This window comes from Pararge aegeria, chromosome 20 (assembly GCF_905163445.1).
Source record: "Pararge aegeria chromosome 20, ilParAegt1.1, whole genome shotgun sequence".
Taxonomy (NCBI): Eukaryota; Metazoa; Arthropoda; class Insecta; order Lepidoptera; family Nymphalidae; genus Pararge; species Pararge aegeria.
Window position 1 is genome coordinate 6,319,645 of NC_053199.1, and position 18,341 is coordinate 6,337,985.

General features: G+C 35.6%; 2 protein-coding genes across 7 annotated transcripts in view; one reads left to right on the top strand and one right to left on the bottom strand.

Moving 5' to 3' along the window:
- The window catches only part of LOC120632483 (endophilin-A), a 62,468-nt gene that overhangs the window by 18,150 nt on the left and 25,977 nt on the right, over nucleotides 1-18,341 (bottom strand). For all 6 annotated transcript variants that reach the window (XM_039902272.1, XM_039902271.1, XM_039902274.1 and 3 more), the window contains exons 2-6: nucleotides 15,409-15,487; nucleotides 6,823-6,891; nucleotides 4,907-5,123; nucleotides 4,507-4,640; nucleotides 53-119 (exon numbers count right to left, since the gene is read on the bottom strand). In XM_039902272.1, coding sequence (XP_039758206.1) covers nucleotides 53-119; nucleotides 4,507-4,640; nucleotides 4,907-5,123; nucleotides 6,823-6,891; nucleotides 15,409-15,453 — 532 coding nt within the window. In that variant the 5' untranslated portion in view covers nucleotides 15,454-15,487. The remainder of the gene's footprint in view (nucleotides 1-52; nucleotides 120-4,506; nucleotides 4,641-4,906; nucleotides 5,124-6,822; nucleotides 6,892-15,408; nucleotides 15,488-18,341) is intronic.
- LOC120632484 (protein ALP1-like) lies at nucleotides 230-3,007 on the top strand. The gene is made up of 2 exons (XM_039902275.1): nucleotides 230-676; nucleotides 2,015-3,007. The coding sequence occupies exons 1-2, from the start codon at nucleotides 378-380 to the stop codon at nucleotides 2,901-2,903; spliced, it is 1,188 nt and encodes a 395-aa protein (XP_039758209.1). The 5' UTR covers nucleotides 230-377; the 3' UTR covers nucleotides 2,904-3,007.

Below are 18,341 nucleotides of genomic sequence, written 5' to 3' on the forward strand. Positions count from 1 at the left end.
TTAATTAACAAATACATATAATTAAATTAATTAATGATAGAGCGATGTTTACCTTTTGCTTGTCTTCGTCGTTTGCAGTCAAAGTCAAGCCTACGTCCTTGCAATTTCTTTCGGTGATGCTGTAACAAATATTAACTAGGATATGATCAACAATTCACTCAAACAAAAACCGTTTACTAGAGGGGATACAATAAAAAAAGCGACAGTAGGGTTTCGAACTTAGGGCCGAAACACATAACGCAAACTGCTTATTTTTGCGGCGCCGCAACGCCAAAATCGGCAGTTGCGTTGCCGCGTTGCGGCGTCGCGAAACAGGGCATTATGGTAGGGTAACCATTTTCTCGTGATTTTTGAGTGTGGATAGACGTCTCTCTGCGATGGATCGTAATAAACTTATTGCTTATTTGTTATTAAGAAGACATTATTCTATCTTAAAAATACGGCAAAGAAGATACTGGATACATCCATTAAGTAAGTGTATGAATCCAAATGGCGAGTTCTTTTCTAAAAAATACGAAGCATTAAAGATAGACGAAAAAAAATTTGTTGCCTACTTTAGAATGAGTATATCATCATTTGAAGAGCTATTAAGCGAGTTATCAAAATATATACAGAAGAAAAAAAATAAAGGAAGGAAACCAGTTACTGCTTTGGAAATGCTGGGCTTAACTTTAAGGTAAAACAAATAGGTTTCTTATTTTTTTTTTATTGATGTTTATGGCACTCGGAATCAAATGTTTAGTTTTATTTGTACCCCTGGCTTTATACACCTGTGGTACTAGCGGGGTGTCGATAAAAATTTTGCATCACTAGTGTTCATGGTTTGGGGGTACCTAGTGGTACAAAGCCAGGTTCAAATGAAACAAGACAGAATCAAATTAAGCTTTTTGCATTATACAATTTTCTTACTTTAAGAATACTTTAATAGGCCTTAAAAAATGTAATGATCAATTTAAGAAAAATCAAACTCCTCATCTTGTGAAACATAGGAAGTAGCTGACGTTTCGTCCAGTAAAAATGGTGAATTTATTGGACGTTGTTGGTTTGATGATGAGGTAGTCCTCTGTTCAGTAATCGAACTTCTAGGAGTAGAAGTGTGGTAGCCACTCTGAACCGTATTATCGTATCTCATAGTTGAATATCCTTGATTATAACCCTGATGCTGATATTCTTGATTATAGCCGTGATGTGTATTTTGATGAATTGAAGGTTGAAGAATGTCCGTTAATATTTGAAGCACCCGACTTTGAAATATCAATGTTTGATTCTCATTTAACGATTGTAGAGATGGTAAAATCCCCTTGAAAAAATGCAAATGTCTATTCTCCGGTGTTTTTAATATTGCCAATAAATCTTCTTCAATATCATCCTTATCATCTGCCTTTCGTTTTCGTGGTTGACTTTTATAACGAGGCATGCCGTTATTTCATTCTCAATATCTCCTTCCGCTACACATAAACTGGAATCAGTTGCATTTTGTGAAACCTTTTTCAAAAACTGTAATTGTTTATTCAAGTGATATTCTTTAATTTTTGCAGCTCCAGCTCCTGATCGATTGGCATCTTTTAGTTTTTTTTGATATTTAGCAAAATTATCTTTTATGGCCTTCCACTTCTTGACTAAATCATTACCTGCAACAAATAACTTCACAAGTGAAAAATAGTAATAATGACTAAAATTCCCTAGATTCCATTTATACTACATATAAAATTACATATAAAATTTGATATAACTTTCATAAGTACTTTCGGTCCATCCAATTTCATATAAATGGCTGGCCGCCGAAAAAGAACAATTTTCTGCTTTTTCTTGACTTAGGCAAGTTAAAAACTGATTGACTTTGCCTAGAACAACCATAATGTAAAATATTTCTTGAGTACTTCTTTGAAAAACTACCTGTCTATCTTTGAAAATCTATTCCTTTAGCAACACTATTACCTGCGCAGTTTGAGTTTGATTATACCTACATTTGTATTATTTTATTATTTGCCTACTAATTATTATTTCATTTTAGATTTCTAGCAACCGGCAGTGACTTTAAAACCATGCATACGAATTACTTCCGAGGAGCAAGTACAATAGCAAAAATTGTAAGGACAGTTTGTCGCGCCATATGGAAACATCTATCAAGTCAAAATATACCTCCTATAACAAAACAGGTTCTAGAAGATGTCGCTATTGAGTTTGACAAGAAAGCAAATTTTCCTAACTGCATAGGAGCTCTTGATGGTAAACATGTCCGTATTACATGTCCTGCGCACAGTGGATCACTGTTTTACAATTATAAGGGCTATAATTCAATAGTTTTATTAGCTCTTGTAGATTCTAGATATAGATTCATTTTTGTCGATATAGGAGCGTATGGCAAGGAAAGTGACTCCACCGTTTTCCAGAACTCTAAACTTTATGATTTGATTATGACACGCAAATTACCTATTCCTGTACCAAAGCCTTTACCAGGTTCTCAAAATGAAACTCCATTTGTTTTTGTAGGAAATGAAGCATTCTCAATTTCGAATAACGTCATGCGCCCTTACTCAGGGAAACATTTGTCGGTACAACAAAGAGTTTACAATTATCGACTGAGTCGTGCCCGAAGATATGTCGAGTGCGCTTTTGGCATCCTAGCCAATAAATGGCGCATATTTCATCGATCTATGAATGTGCAATACGAATTTGCGACAGACATTATCAAGGCATGTTGTGTAATGCACAACTTTGTTTTGAATCGAGATGGAGTACAAGCGACCGATGACATTATCTTTGATGATTCTGATCTGCAAATGTTGCATTTGCCCACAGCAAATGAAAATAATTTAAGCCCACATCTAATACGGAATGATTTTTGTAATTACTTTTCCAGTGATGTTGGCGCCCTAAGTTGGCAATTAAACAAAATATGAATGTTCGTATACCTACTCAGTTCAAAATACAAATAATACCTTAATACATTTGATTCAAACTATTTAACATGTTGTGAACTGCGAATAAACAATTTAAATGGCAATTTGGTTTTATTTATAGTATTTGTTTACCTTTTTGAATAAGAGCGCGAGAAAAAATATAATTTTAACTTAGAGAAAATCTTTTGCATAGGGCATTAAAATAAATGGTGTATTTCATATGATTAAAAAAAAAAAGATACATGCTACTTACATTAAACTACAATTTTTACAATTTAAACCGCGGATCAGATTTTAACGTTTTTACTACAGTAAAAATTGTAGTTTTATTGTGAATAGTGATCGCGTAAACCTAAGACAATACTATGTTACTACTTACCCAGTTTTGATTTTTCGGTTGAGTTTTTTTCCTTGTAATCAACATAAACGATCTCACAAATGCTTTTCCATGCTTCTTGTTTTATAAATTTGTCTTTATAGGTTTCGTCACTAGTATCCCACAAACAACGGTGTTCCTGAACCGAAGATATAAACAGATCGACGTCAACGTCAGACATTTTAATTTTAAAACTGCTTCTCGGTTGACACGTGTTGTTTGCAAGAGTGTTATAAACAAACTGCATCCTTGTCAACAAGTATGACGTCATAACGCTGGAATTCGCGTCGTGCGTTGCGGCGCCGCACCGCTATAGCGCACTGCCGATTTCAGCGGCGCGGCGCCGCAACGCGCTTATGTGTTTCGGCCCTTAGAGAAATGAAAATAAGTCTTTTAAGGAATTTGTTTGATGAATAGCTGCAATTAGATTATTTGGTTTTATAGTAATAACTGATAAACCAGGCAGATGTTCCATCGGATCGTAAATGGGAAACGCCTATACCTAAACGGAAACACTTCACAGGGCATGTAAAAAACAAGTCCTACATAGTGCCTGCCGGACAGGGTCCATCAACCTAAGGCCGTAAATGTGCCTTTAATTACACCAGTAACCACGCCCTTCAGACTTTTTCCGTTTAGCGGCAGAAAAATACATGCCGGTAAAAACATAGAAGGACTACTTCCAACGAGCTCTGTCGCAGAGTTATTCTACGACTACATGTCAACGCCAGAGATGAGAGTTGATTCCACGGTTTGCACAAATGTAAGCCAGAAATGAGCTGTAAGACTATCACTAATGGTGTGGATGAAAATATTTTATTTAATCATATTGCCATCTTCAATTATTGGCAAACTAACAGTGTTATGACATAGTTGTTGTATCACTAACTGTGACTAGTGAGATGGTAGTCTATAAGTATTCGTTTGCTTAGACTATCACTATGGTGTGGATAAAATTGTCTTATTCAATCATATTGCCATCTTCGACAAAACTACTGGCAAACTAACAGTGTTATGACATAGTTGTTGTATCACTAACTGTGACTAGTGAGATGGTAGTCTATAAGCATAAGTTTGCTTAGACTATCACTAATGGTGTGGATAAAATTGTCTTATTCAATCATATTGCCATCTTCGACAAAATTATTGGCAAACTAACAGTGCTATGACATAGTTGTATCACTAACTGTGACTAGTGAGGTGGTCTATAAGTATAAGTTTCCTTACCATAACTTCTTTGAGGTCTTTGGTCTGCAGATGGTGGAGGGGCTCGAGGAAGCTCTGCTTGATGTTATCGTCAAGGGAGTATTTTACGTCTGCCATTTGCTTTAGCGCTTCTCCCATTTCGATCAAGCATTGTGCTATATAAAAAAAAACATCAGCTATTAAATCTTGCGTTCCTAAATAGAGAGGTAGTATTACAATTTACAATTTTGCAAACATCAGGACATCAATAATAAGAGAATTAGAGAAAGATAGGAATGAAACCACAATAACCAAAATTGTACTCACATAAAAAGATGATAAAATAGTAAGGTAATGGATATCATTCTATTAATAGTAATTTGTAAATATATTTATTTAATTTTCAACTCTTCTTATATTCATTTATGTTAGAGAGACTTACAGAATACAGTGTCTTCTCCAAGTTTCTTTCCATACAGCAGCATACAGTCACCGAGAACGCCTTCAGGTTGCGGGTAGGTGTTACTTTTGGCCTGCCCGCTCAGTTTGCTGATACCCTTCACGGCAGCCATTTTAGCCCGCGCTGTGGGATTTGGCTGAAGGAACTCTTTGGTTTTTGTTTGTAGTTCTTCGACGAGCTCGCAGGTTACGTCCGTTTTCTAATGAGGAAAATGGAACATACAACGTTTAAATGAAAACCAAAATAATACTTCACGAGCTTTAGATGTACATAATGTACTATGTCTGAGAATTATCGGTCAAACCGAAAACCTAATAGTTTTCGAGTAAACCACTGCCATTGTTTTTAGTGAAAGAAATCAGATACATAATATACAAAATTAAAATCGTGTGCATCCTGTCCCTTTATTAAAAAGCGTCGCGTAGCTAGGTACTATGCACGTGTCTGTCTTTTATCTTCAATAGGGTTGTCCTAAGTAAACACTTAGAATGTTTTGAATTCGTTTGTATGGAAAAATGAATATGCTTCTTTGGATTTAATATTTTTACAGGATGATTCCTTATGAAATACACTTATGCATCCTTCAATATTACTTGTTAATTCTGTTACACGTTGCATACTTTGCGGTCACAAATCACAATGAACGAATTGTTCTTAAGGTTTCTTACACCGTTTGTTTTCCTGGGATAAAAAGCATATCCGTCCTTTTAACTAACTATGAAAAAAAAAAATACAAGTTGATTGGTTGCTAAAGTAAGGGCGTGAAGTAAGCACAAACGAACACTTGTGCGCTTTTATAATATCAGTTAACAAGTAAGGATTTGAATCACACACCGAGAGAAATGTGATCGACAGTTTTAAGTTACTATTTCTTGGGATATATCGTATAACCATCATTAACGCAATCTAGTATGAAAAATAGTAGTTGTTATTTAAATGATAAAAAAATTTTTAGGCTACAGATTTAGGGATGACCTCTGAGTGTCTGTAAAACGTTTAAATATGTTAAATGAAAAATTGAAAAATAGTATGAAATAACTAAACAGAAACCAACTTAGTGGTAACCATACAATTGCCGTCGCACTGTAATCCATTTTAATCCACTTACTGAAAGACAATGGAAATATTTCTTTCACATAAAGTGATAGACAATAAAAATAATACTATTAAATTGAATGATAAATCTGTTCGTTATTCAGATATTGATTTCGTTGTGAAAAACATAAGAAGTCGTTTCACGTGCCAACCGCATTGCGGGTATCGCCAAGAATCTTGACGCTTTACTTGATTATTTAGCTATAAGTACCCTTAGTGTAAGATTTGCACGCTCTCACTAGTGGAGTAGTTTTCGAGTATCGAAACACTATCACGTCAAAGTGAAATGGACCTAATTCCACTTGTCTTAGAGTCGATCATTATAAACTGATTTATAGTTTCAAACGTTTCGCCAAGAGCGCAACCTGTAGATATGTGTTCAAGTTTAAGCTTTAAAACAAGTTAAATAAGTTATATTTTACCATACCAGTAACGTTAGCAGAGACGTGCCTATGTTAATGATTTCGTATAAAAAAAATTACTTGGATCAAATACTTATGCACTACTCATATGCTTCGTTTAGTTCGTTAGCATGTTCAACGTACGGAACAGCCCGCGATTAAGCAATTGGCGGTGTCTTGGAAAGCACGTTAATCCGCCAGTCCGGGTTATTATCACTAACTAGTAATACTACTCATTAGCAGCGCGGTGGGTCTATGCTCTAAAAACGTATCTCGTATGAGAGAGGACAGTGGGACGTAAATAGGCTTCAGATGCTTATACATCACATCAACATAGATTTATGATAAATAATGTGTATGTTTATAAATTTTCCGCCCCTACTAATCATAACAATTACTTACTCTCTCCATTTCCACGAAGTCCAAATCAAGTTTTGTGCCTTCGGCACCTCCCATCTTTTCTGTGACATACTGAAAAAGAAAAAAATAAGAGATAATATTCTTGATATTTACATAATTTTTTGTGTGCTAAGCTACTAGTATAAATATAAATAAAGATATTTCTTCTTTTACAATTTTAAGGATATTGTGGAGAAGTCAGGCGTATAGATTTGGCTCACGATTTTTTTTCTGAACTATCAAAACAAGTGATAAATTAAAAAAAAAACAGAAGAGTTTGTGCGTGCCGGGGATCAAACTCGGTACTCCCGACAGAAAGGCCGTAGACTATAATCACGTCTGGATGTGATTGAATAGCAAATTTCAATGGACGTTGTAAACTTTTATGTAAATTAAGTGTTATAATGACTCGCTAGATTGCGTGCGGCCAATCATTGCGGCGTTTTTTACTACACGTAACTACTATATAAAATTAAAAAGTGGATTACGTTATATTCATAAGCAAATTATTTACTTACACTAGAAAATTAACACATATATGTTAAAAATTAAATCCACCTTGTTTGTTTATAAATTTTGCGGAAACCCTGAGACATAGCTTTAGGTACAAACATGAGTTTGTAAGTCATATGCAGTGCACAGGGTTTTTTTAATCAGGGTATGCATAAAGAAGGACGATGGCATAAAATGGCAAAATCCTTTCCCTTTATGAGTTATATAATAAATTTGTGGTAGGCAGTGCTTTTGTGCATGTATGAAGTTTTAAGTTAAATAAAATTAGAGTTCCTGAAGACCATTGAAATAATGATACCTACCGTAGGTAGTGAAGTGTTGTTTATAAAATACTTTATTTGGCTTACGCTGAGAAAACTATGGATACTTCACCAAAATTATATTTGTTAATCATGTAATAAAACCTACGAAAAAATCCGCGAGAATATATATCTAAAATAGTCGGCACTACTGCTAGCTTCTGTGTTCCAAAATTTAATAAGATCGCCGTTAGAAAGTAGAAAGTAGGATATATTCATATGTAACTTTTTATTCTTATTCAAATATGTTTTATTATGATTGATCGGTAAACTAGCCAGATCGCACTGGGCCACTTTTGTGCCGATTTACCCACGCAATCGAAAGTTACGCGGGAAAAGCCGTCTGTAATACCGAGATATCCATAAACGCTCATGTTAAGCCCTTTTGTGCACGTAAAGCATTTGAACGCAATATTACATACAAAAGAGGAGATTTATCGAATATCTCAGTTCCGCACAAAAGCTTAGGTCGGGGTCTAGCCTTGACCGAGTTGAGGAAAGTTGCACCTATAGGAGATTAAAACTGCACCGCTACGCTCTGCGGCTGAATGGCTCCAATTAGTACTGCCATTTCAATATTGGAATTCAGAATTTCTACCATTCGTTATATTGGTGAACATACTCGTAGCACAAAAATATTTTATCGCACTGCAGTCCAGTGTTTCAATATGAAAAGAATGTTTGACGAATATAATAAAATTATATTCGTGATATTTCTGGAGCTTATTTTAAAATTAAGTTGCAAACTTTTTAATTAGGAACTCAAAAGCCTGCTATAGGCAACGCAACAGGTAGGCATTTAATGAACCCCATCAGGTGAGTCAACTTCGATGTTAAGTTACGATAGGTAGGTAATTTAAGTTTTGAAATAGAAGTTAAGTTAGATTTTTAAATAGCCTAGTGGGTAAGGCTTCGACTTCCCCTTTGCACTTTTCGGAGTGATGTGCGTTTTTAATTTAAGCAATTAAATATCACTTGCTTTAACGGTGAAGGAAAACATCGTAAGGAAACCTTCATGCCTGAGAGTTCATCATAATGTTTTCAAGGGTTGTGAAGTCGACAAATCCGCACTTGGCCACAATAATGGACTACGGCCTAAACCCTGCCTTTCTCTAGAGGAGATCCGAGCCCTGTACTGGGCCGGTAATGGGTCGATAATTTTTTTTTAAATGAACTTAAAATTATACAATTTACATCCGTAGCATATAACTCGTTATATCTTGCTTGATGATTCCCATTCATTGGATACATTGTTTACAAAACATCCAAAGCTTATACCCGCTAAATTATTTTAGTTCACAATCAGAACATTTCGGACGAAACGAAGTATTATTTCATTCCATTGTCACAACATTATAACAGGATTCTGTTGCGACGAAGGCCGTCATAATTAGGGCGTCGTCAATATAGGACACGGAGGGGCCTGGGTCACGGTCGCTAGCCCCTTTCACAACCCCCTACGAAGTCATAGGGTTCCCAATTTGTAAATAGAGAATATATGTAAACAATTCTCGTTTCGGTCATGTACCATTAAATTTATTAGCCGCAATTTAAGTCCTTGAATTAGGATTTGGTCGACCACCCTGGCGCTGAGCGCTGTGGTTTTGAGTTGTAGGTCCCAGGTTCGATTCCCGGCAGGGGCCAGAAACTGATTACTGGTTTATTATAACTGCCATACTACCTTACAGGTGAGCCTGCTGCCATCTTAAGACTGCTTCATCGCATTGTTGTAGGTGACGGCAGATCAGAATACAGTTAATGAATAAATAAATTGACTACGACAATAAACACAAATCGCCGTCTAGCCCCAAAGAAAGCGTAGCGTGTGTTATGGGTACTGAGATGAGTAAATATTTTTTATGAATAATATACCTAAATACTTATAATATACAGATAAACACCCAGACACTGAAAAACATTCATGTTTATCACACAAACCTTTTGCTGCTGTGAGAATCGAACCCACAGCCTTGTACTCAGAAAGCAGGGTCGCTGCCCAATGCACAAACCGGCCGTCTAAACAGTTGACACCACCACTATTCCCGCAGATGTTGTACGGGGCGACACAGAGAGTAGAACAGGGAGAATGGGCAGAAGCAGTGGCGTGCATAGAGGGTATGCACAGGGTATGCAGATGATATAAAATGAAGATCTCCAGTACGAGTTATAAAAAACTGAAAAATAGGCATTGTAAGATCTATAAAAAGTCTACCCTTAAGTATTTATAACCAGTACTGGAGATTTTCTTCATTTATTATGATCTGCATGCCCTGTACATATCCTCTATGCACGCCACTTTGCAGCAGCATCCTCTGTGCTTTGACTACCATTTACTGCGATCACCAACCCGTCTGCCCAGCGTTAGGTTAGCGAACCCTCCCGTTGGTAGAGGCCTTTAGTCCAGCAGTGGACTCTTTTGAGCTATTGATGTGATGAATTAAGTTAGTAATTATATTCCGAAAACTATTTCTTCTAAGAATCGTAACGCCTTTTGCGAAGAAATATATTTATGCTGTTTGTAATAGTTTGGCAACCCTGCAACCACCCACTGTCAATTCGGGAACAATGACGTTGTTTTATTGATCACGTGCAACCTCCGGAAATTATGTAACATTTGAATTCACGCCCGGAATATTTAGTTTCAATGGAATTTGTATTATGTAAATTTTTATTCAACATTAAATTGTGAAATAGCGACAGTTTTCGCGCTCTAATTTTCATCATACAATTTAATAATTTCCAATGACAGGTCACTCATAGTTTAATGTTATAAGGAACGTAGACCCACCATACTTCTAATATTCGGGTGACAATTTACACCTTAAACCGACTTCGCCCAGGTTTAAGGTTTAAATACGCAACTAATCAAAAACCTTTTTTTTATAAATCAATACAATAACTAATGAAAAAAAAAAAAGTATTTACTGTATAAATAAGATAACAAATTCTAAAACTTCTCTAGCTGTAATAAGTACTACAAAGGAGAAACGGTTCAAATTTCCTTTAAAAATTAAATTATTTCTGATTTCAGAATACAGTCTTGGTAGAGTCACCATATAATATTTTTAAGACAAGATTGCTTGGAAGCAAGACGTTTCGCTTTCATCTCGCACAAGATAGATAAACGATGTTGAAAAGAGCAACTGCTGAGTTTATTGCCGGTCTCTTCTCGGTAGAATATGCCATCAGAACCGGTGGTGGTAGAGTCACAAACATACATAATTCGCTCTTCTTTCAAATAAATGAACATTGAATTTGTATTAATTTTGAAGTCATAATATAAGACGAAGTTAACCACAAATATCAAAATCGACCAATGATAAAGTCGACCTAAGTGGTATACATAAAAGCATCCAATGAAACACCATTCAACAAAATCTTTCAGAAATATGAGAGTAGATAAAAGCAAAGAAACCAACAAACTTCCGCCGGATAAAGATGACAGGTAGAAAGAAACAAGTTCAAAATCTAAAATGTAGCGTTACCATAAAATGTAGCCAGATGAAAATGTAAAACATTGCCAGCACAGCCTTTTACAAAGATTTTTATTTTTAAAATAACATGATATATTTAACTCCTCTCTATAAAAATATAATGTTATGTGACCTTTTGCTATGAGCTAAGCTAATATAATTCTTAAAGGCTAGTAAGACAGGCGCCTCATTATTGAGCCATCAATCACGGCCCTTTCCGCCCAGACATACGCCCGATGTTAAAGTTTACTGAACGATCAAAATAATGGCTAATATCAATCTTCTCAAAGCTTCCTTAGTGTTTTGTCAGGTGATGTCATCAGTACCTACATCTGATATGTTTTCATAATACCATTAGGGTGAGATTTTGAATAGGGTTTTTGTGATATCACGAGTATAACGCAGCGATAGCTTCGCTGCCGCCGCGGTGCTATCGGATTATTCATCAGCATACTACCTTACCTTACCTACCTTGTCCATAGCGATGGCCAAGTGGGGTAGTGGAGAGACACGCTTGCCTAGAAAATGCCTATTCATTCTGTCCTTTAAGGTACTCAAGTTTTACGTGAAAAAATGCGCAGTAATTGGAATAGTTGCGCGAACTTTGAAATTCGTATCAGAAAGGTGCATGAAAACGCTTCAGCAGAGTTGAATCGGTACATTTTTTTTATAATTAATAATTCATGGACCAAGCAGATTCTGGTGTAAGCCTTAGTCCGTGGCTAATTACCACCCTACCGACAAATATGTGCCGCCAAGCGATTCGATTCTTATTGGATATGAAGCATATCGATTGCATTAAAAGGGCTATTTTATAATGACAGAAAAAGAAATAATAAAGGCACAGTAAGTACCTAATGAAGAATTTGATACAGAAAAAATAATGTCGTTAATTCAGTCCTCATGTCGCTCTAAACGTATTATATCGAAGTCCGAGTTAAGAATTATTATAAGGTGTTCATAAACATTATGTCCGCGGAGCTTCGCGGCACAGTAAACATACACGTAAGCTAAAGCAGCATCATCATCCATCCATCCATCAACCAATCGACGTCCACGGCTGGACATAGGTCCTTTGTAGGGAGTTCCACAATACACGGTCCTGGGCCGCTTGCCTCCAGCGGCTCCCAGCGACTCGCCTGATGTCATCTGTCCACCTCTTTGGGGGCCGACCTACGCTGCGGTTACCGGTGCGCGGTCGCCATTCCAGCACCTTAAGACCCCAACGTCCATCCTAATTTAAGCATTTGTTTTTTTTGTAATTAATTTTAAAATGTATGTTTTTGTTCCCGGCACTGGATCCGGCTAGTTTATGTCACAGCTTGATGGATTTTACAGCTCATACTCTCATGTCTCTCTTCTTAATCGTTTTTTCTCTTTCTAACTGAGATTCTAGTTTTTTGTTCGCAAGTTGTGGCAGTCTCTAAATGGGTCTACATTAATATGTTTTTTCATTTATTATTTAGTTTTGTTGATTGTCCATTAAATAAAGAAATAAATAAATTTATTTATAAAAAAAACAGCAGTATGGAACCTAGGCCCGATTGATAAAATAATTACCTACACTCCACATGGCTTACCTACGCTACAATAACGCGAGCGACTGTTTTTCTCGACATGGTAACTCCGACTAAAATACTTCGATAATAGCTTTGGAGCTTCGTAAAGGCGTACATCTGTGTGAGTGTGTCACACAGGTTCGCACGTTTGTTCGTAGTGTACATACTGCTTTAATATATTTACTGTGTTCGCCGCAAGGCATAGAAACATTAAATACTATACCTTAGTCCGTACATGAGCTTGTAAAAAGATTTTTATTAAATTTGATGCGGGGATTAATGTTAGCATAGGTATACACATTCCCGTATCGCATTTACATAAAATGTTATGTTAAAATATACAAAAAAAATAATAAGACGCAGAAACGATCTCATTATGTAACCAAGAATTCACGGTTTCATTCACAGAAATATCTGAAATATGTGAAATTATTTTCTCATATTATTGGCAAATTTACTCTGCTGGTATTGTTTACTTAGAGACTACTGTAACTGTTGTGTATTAAGAATAAGTCTATGATATAACTCGCTGTTGCTCGCATTTTTCGTTGCGTTTTTTTACAGATTTTTAAAAATTCCATGGAACCATTTGTTTTCCAGGGATAAAAGCAGCATTTGTTACTCTCCGTTCTTTCAACTAACTCTATACCAAAAATCAAGTTGATTGATTGTTCAGGTAGGGCGTAATGCCAGGGAAAGAAAACAAACACACTTTCGCATTTATCATATAAGTAAGGACGTGGCAAACAGCTAGTAACAAATAGATAGATTTTGTTTTGTTTTTTTCCCCTGGCGGGATGGAACCCGGTACCTCCCGCTTAAAACTACACCACTGCGCCAGGAAGGTTTTCAAAATTTATTAAACCTTCAGAAATCGTATGGACTGTAATTGTATGGATTGTAATCGCAACCTTCTATTAAAATTCTGTGCTTTTTATCCCTAAATTCTAGTGATAACTAGACTTAATTGACATATAAGCAACGAAAAGTATATGATAAAGAGAAGTTTTTCAAATTAGTCAGCTTAATCACAGAAAGCAATATTCTCAAACCATTACCTCAAACCCCTAGTGTAAGGAAAACATTAAATCTGGGGAAATAGGTAACAACGCAGCTACATACGGAAGATCATTTAATAGGGTACATGTCACAGGAATACTCAACAATTCCCATAAGCACAAAAATGGCTACTAATCTCTAGTATATAACATTACAACCTTTTCGTTGTGGGAGCAGACCCTTGCCTCGTATTGGGCCGGTAATGGGTTGATATGATGATGATGGTGATACCTACATATATATATTAAAAAAGAGGTGATAGCCTAGTATTTAGTACGTCTGTCTTACTTTTGTGCGGAACCGAGTTCGATACCCGGCACGTATTTCTAGCTTTTTGGAGTTATGCTTGCGTTTTCAGTCATTTAATACCACTTTCAGGTGTACTAAGCCGATGTGTTATTACAGTAACCCATCGACTAAGTAGGTTATCCTTTCCACAAGAAACGCTATACATGAGAAACTTCTGTTCCACTACTTTTACTGAGCTCAATATACAAAGTTGTCGTGAAATTACGCAGTGGCAACCAATACATAAGCTGAGTTTACATTTAAGGCCAAATGGGACCAAGGATTACTATGGAACAAGCACAAAGGGGCTTATAACAATAGTCAATATATACCCACAGATTTTACAGACTTCATTTATGTATGTATAAATCATAAAATAATATTTTATTTACACACGGAACTTAGCAGCAAACCGAAAATAGAAAAGTAGATTTATATTCTTATTCCTATGATTTACACTAGTAATCAAACCTACAGTTTAAGATCTACTGCTTCCATAAACAAAATCTACACCGTATCAACCCATTACCGGCCCACTGCAGGACACGTCTCCTCCCACAATGAGCCTTCTCATAAGTTAAGGCCGTAGTCCACGACGCTGGCCCAGCTGGCTGGCAGTGCGGATGGGTGGACTCTACACACCTTTGAGAGCATGATGAAGAACTCTCAGTCGTGCCGGTTTCTTAACGATTTTTTCCTTCGCCGTTGAAGCATGTGACATTTTAATTACTTAAAACGCACATGACCTAATAGTTAGACCTAATAGAGGTGCGTGCTGGGATTCGAACTCGGTCCCCCGAAAATGAATTCGACCGCCTACCCACTAGCCTATGACAGCTTCTAGTAAAATCTACATAAAGACCTATTAATAACTCTCTAACGAAATTATTTGATTCTAGTAAGATTAATTGAATCGTAACTTTGTTTACTTTCGTCCAAGTTCAATGTGTATTAGCGATAATAGCAAACTGAAGTTTCTCTAGGATAAACTTCTAATTTACTCCCAAGAAAATCAATAGGCAGTTATTTCATTTCAAAATGTATTTGATTCAACGAGCAAATATCATTGAAATTTTACGTCAGTAAATTTGGATTCATCAAATATTGCATTTCTTCGATTAATACAATTTCATCCATATAATGCATAGAACATGTACCTACCACATTGTGTGTTGACACCATCATTTCATAACAAAATTCGTGACACGAATATTTGCTCCACAACTAAGAAATGCTATGACATCTCATAGTGCATCGCAACGCGCAATGTAGGTTTCACCAATCAGAAATTTGAAAGATGAGCTTTCGATGAAAGTGTTGTGTTTGTTTCTATGTTTGCTGTACTTTTCGCGCTGTTCAATAAAAGTGTACAAATTCAATCATAATTTTTGATCGTACCTGATTAGCCTTGTTTATTTGTTTCTTGAGCCCAGCGAAAGCCATGGTTGTTTCGTCAGCTTCTTAATATATCGTCAATCTGCAAATAATAAAAGATCACTATTAAATACATACGTTACATTATATAATTAAATTTATTTTAAAAATTGCATTATAAATGTATCATTACGTATTGTGCTGAATAAATTGAAATTTGAATTATATTACATAACATCACTTAAATTTAAAAAAAACGTGTGTGTTTTTATGTACACGCGTTTGAAGTTATACTTTGGCGTAACAAGATAAAAATCTTTTCAAAAATTTTATCTTTCTCCTTATTGTACGTATGTAGAGACTCTAACAATAGAGAAAAGGTATTCTTTGAAATATTGAAAGCCAACTGTCAAACCTTTTTTAGAAAAACCAAAATTTTGACTACACAATGAAGTTAGCTATCGTAAAAATCGCGCATCGTATAAATTTACTCTCACCATCTTCCCCTAACGCGCCAAAAGAAGTATAACTTCAACACAGCTCCCCCTAGTGGTCTTAATCTACATATCTATCGAGACATTATTTGTAGAATTATTGTGCAACCAAAAAGTTCTACTAATAAACGTAGCATAACGTTAGAATTACGCCGTGTTTTTGAAAGGTGCCGTCGTTTGAAGTTTGACAAACAACTGCTTAGCTAAATCGAAGTTATTCCACGTTTATAAATAAGGTCAAAAAACATTTAATATTAAAAAACTTTTTCATCACTAGCAGTTGTAGCCTATTAACGTCCCACTCGCATTGGAGCGATTTAATGCGACCCGGATATCGAACCCGGGACCTCGTAGTTAATGACATGACAACCACTAGATTAGAGAGACTGGTATACTTATAATATAAATATCAATAAGACAAACGTGAGTGAGATCGCGGGCAACAGCTAGTAGAATATACCTCATAAGTGAATGTTCAAAAAATTCAATAAAGATGGACATGCTTTATTGCTTACAGATTTGTATAGCTAGATGATAAAATATCTATGTATTTTAAAAACTTTGTAAAGTACTCTATAAACTAGCATGCAAAAGCGGTCTTATCGCTTTAAGCAATCAGGTATTCCAGACTACCGAACATTTTCCAATCTTCTTTGACGAAAGATGTAATAAATTGTGAATACAAAATAGGGTTCATAACTAGAACCTGACTATTATATTGAAATATAAAAATCCTACCACAGAGGTAACGTAAATTTTATAACAAAACATGTTTAATTCGTTTTTTTGTCTACTTGGATTTTTCTTTATGAAAATCTTTATGAAAAATCCAAGTAGACAAAAAAACGCAATTCAAAAAGCCTTCGAAAAATAAAAAAATTAACTTTGTTTCAGATGTTGATAGTAAAATGTCTTCCTAAATTTTGAAGAAATTCTGGTTTTCGTTATAGATATCTATTACGGCCGGCTGCCTCGCTGATCCAACCCTCACTCAAACCAAAAATATAAAAAACAACCGACGGACTGAGAACAACCATTGTTAAGTGAATTACACGGGAGTCGTCGAAATTTGACTTCAAAGGTACATAGGTACATAATTTTTAATCAACGTAACCTCCAACAAAGATGCTAATATCGATCCTCGTAAAAGTGTCCAAGTAAAACCATACAATATAGTTATGACGATAGATGGCGTTACGCCCGAAAAAAAAAGGGGCTATTTTCCTCATAAAGGTGTTAGTTCGAGGCGAGTCACTTGTAGTCTTTAATGAGCAAGCAATAAAAAATACGAGTACCTGCTCCCTAATTCCCATAATCCAATTTATTCCAGCGCAACCCTTTCACGCAAATTGAACATTTATAACGTTTGAACAGCACCGCTGACCCAAAAAACAATATCACATGGCGAGAATAGGTACCGCTGCTAAGGCACGAATAATATCAATTCCAACTTCTAGAACGGCAGAGCGTAGACGAGTTTGTTACTGGCATGGAGCCATGCGGGTGGATCGATACGCGAGAAGTAACGTTATGTAATAGTGCCGGGTCAACAATAATGTTAGAACACTGACACGCTTCAATGCCTTTATGCCTCCCTGGTACACTGTAAGATTGTATACTTCTTACTATACTGAACACTGTAACTGGCTTACGCTGTTAACCCATAAATATTTGGACTTTATCTATCAGTTTCAAAAGTTAGAATCGTGCTAAGGAAAATAATAAATTAATTTATTTATTCAAGACAAGAAAATATTGACGATATGTTTAAAAATATGTGTATATGTAATATGGGTTAAGATTATGTTATAGTATATATTAGTATTTTATGTGTGTAATCTGGAATCTGGATAAGTATTAGTGTGTAATTGTTCGTAAGTATGTATAATGTATATAATATTTGGTTTTCCTAATTCTAAGGTTGCCTTGAAGACATCGCTACTAAGCGATAAGGCCGATTTGTATTCTACTTTTTAAATTTCTTCTTGTAGTGTCCATTTTTTTTTTGTCTATTAGTGGTGTAGAAATAAAGTGTATAAATAAAACAAAATAGAGCCAGCTAAATATGCTATGGAATAAAAATACTCAGGAAGTATGACAAATATCATATCAACAGTCAACGCAGTCAACACGTATTATTCAATATTAATGAACTTTTTGATAACGACTATATGACCGCGCTGGTTTTACATATAAATGAAAGCTCTACATAACAATTTATTGTATAATTTACTAATCGGTCTCAACAACAGTCTATTAAGTATAATAGTTTTTTCTGCAACTTGCATTTTTTAAACTTTTCAATTATTTCAGTGGAGTAAAGTGTTTGGAAGGGAAACAATGGTAGTGAAAACGCTGCAATTGTTTTTGACCTAGATAGTTTTAATAGTGGGCGTTAGAAGTTCTGTGTTAATAGCAACTAGTGAGTTGTAAGAAAAAATTGAATTTGGAAAATAACTCAAC

Coding starts and splice junctions, on each gene's coding strand:
- LOC120632484 (XM_039902275.1), top strand. CDS start 378: ATGGATCGTAATAAACTTATTGCTTATTTGTTATTAAGAAGACATTAT. Junction 677..2,014: donor ATGCTGGGCTTAACTTTAAG/GTAAAACAAATA, acceptor ATTTCATTTTAG/ATTTCTAGCAACCGGCAGTG.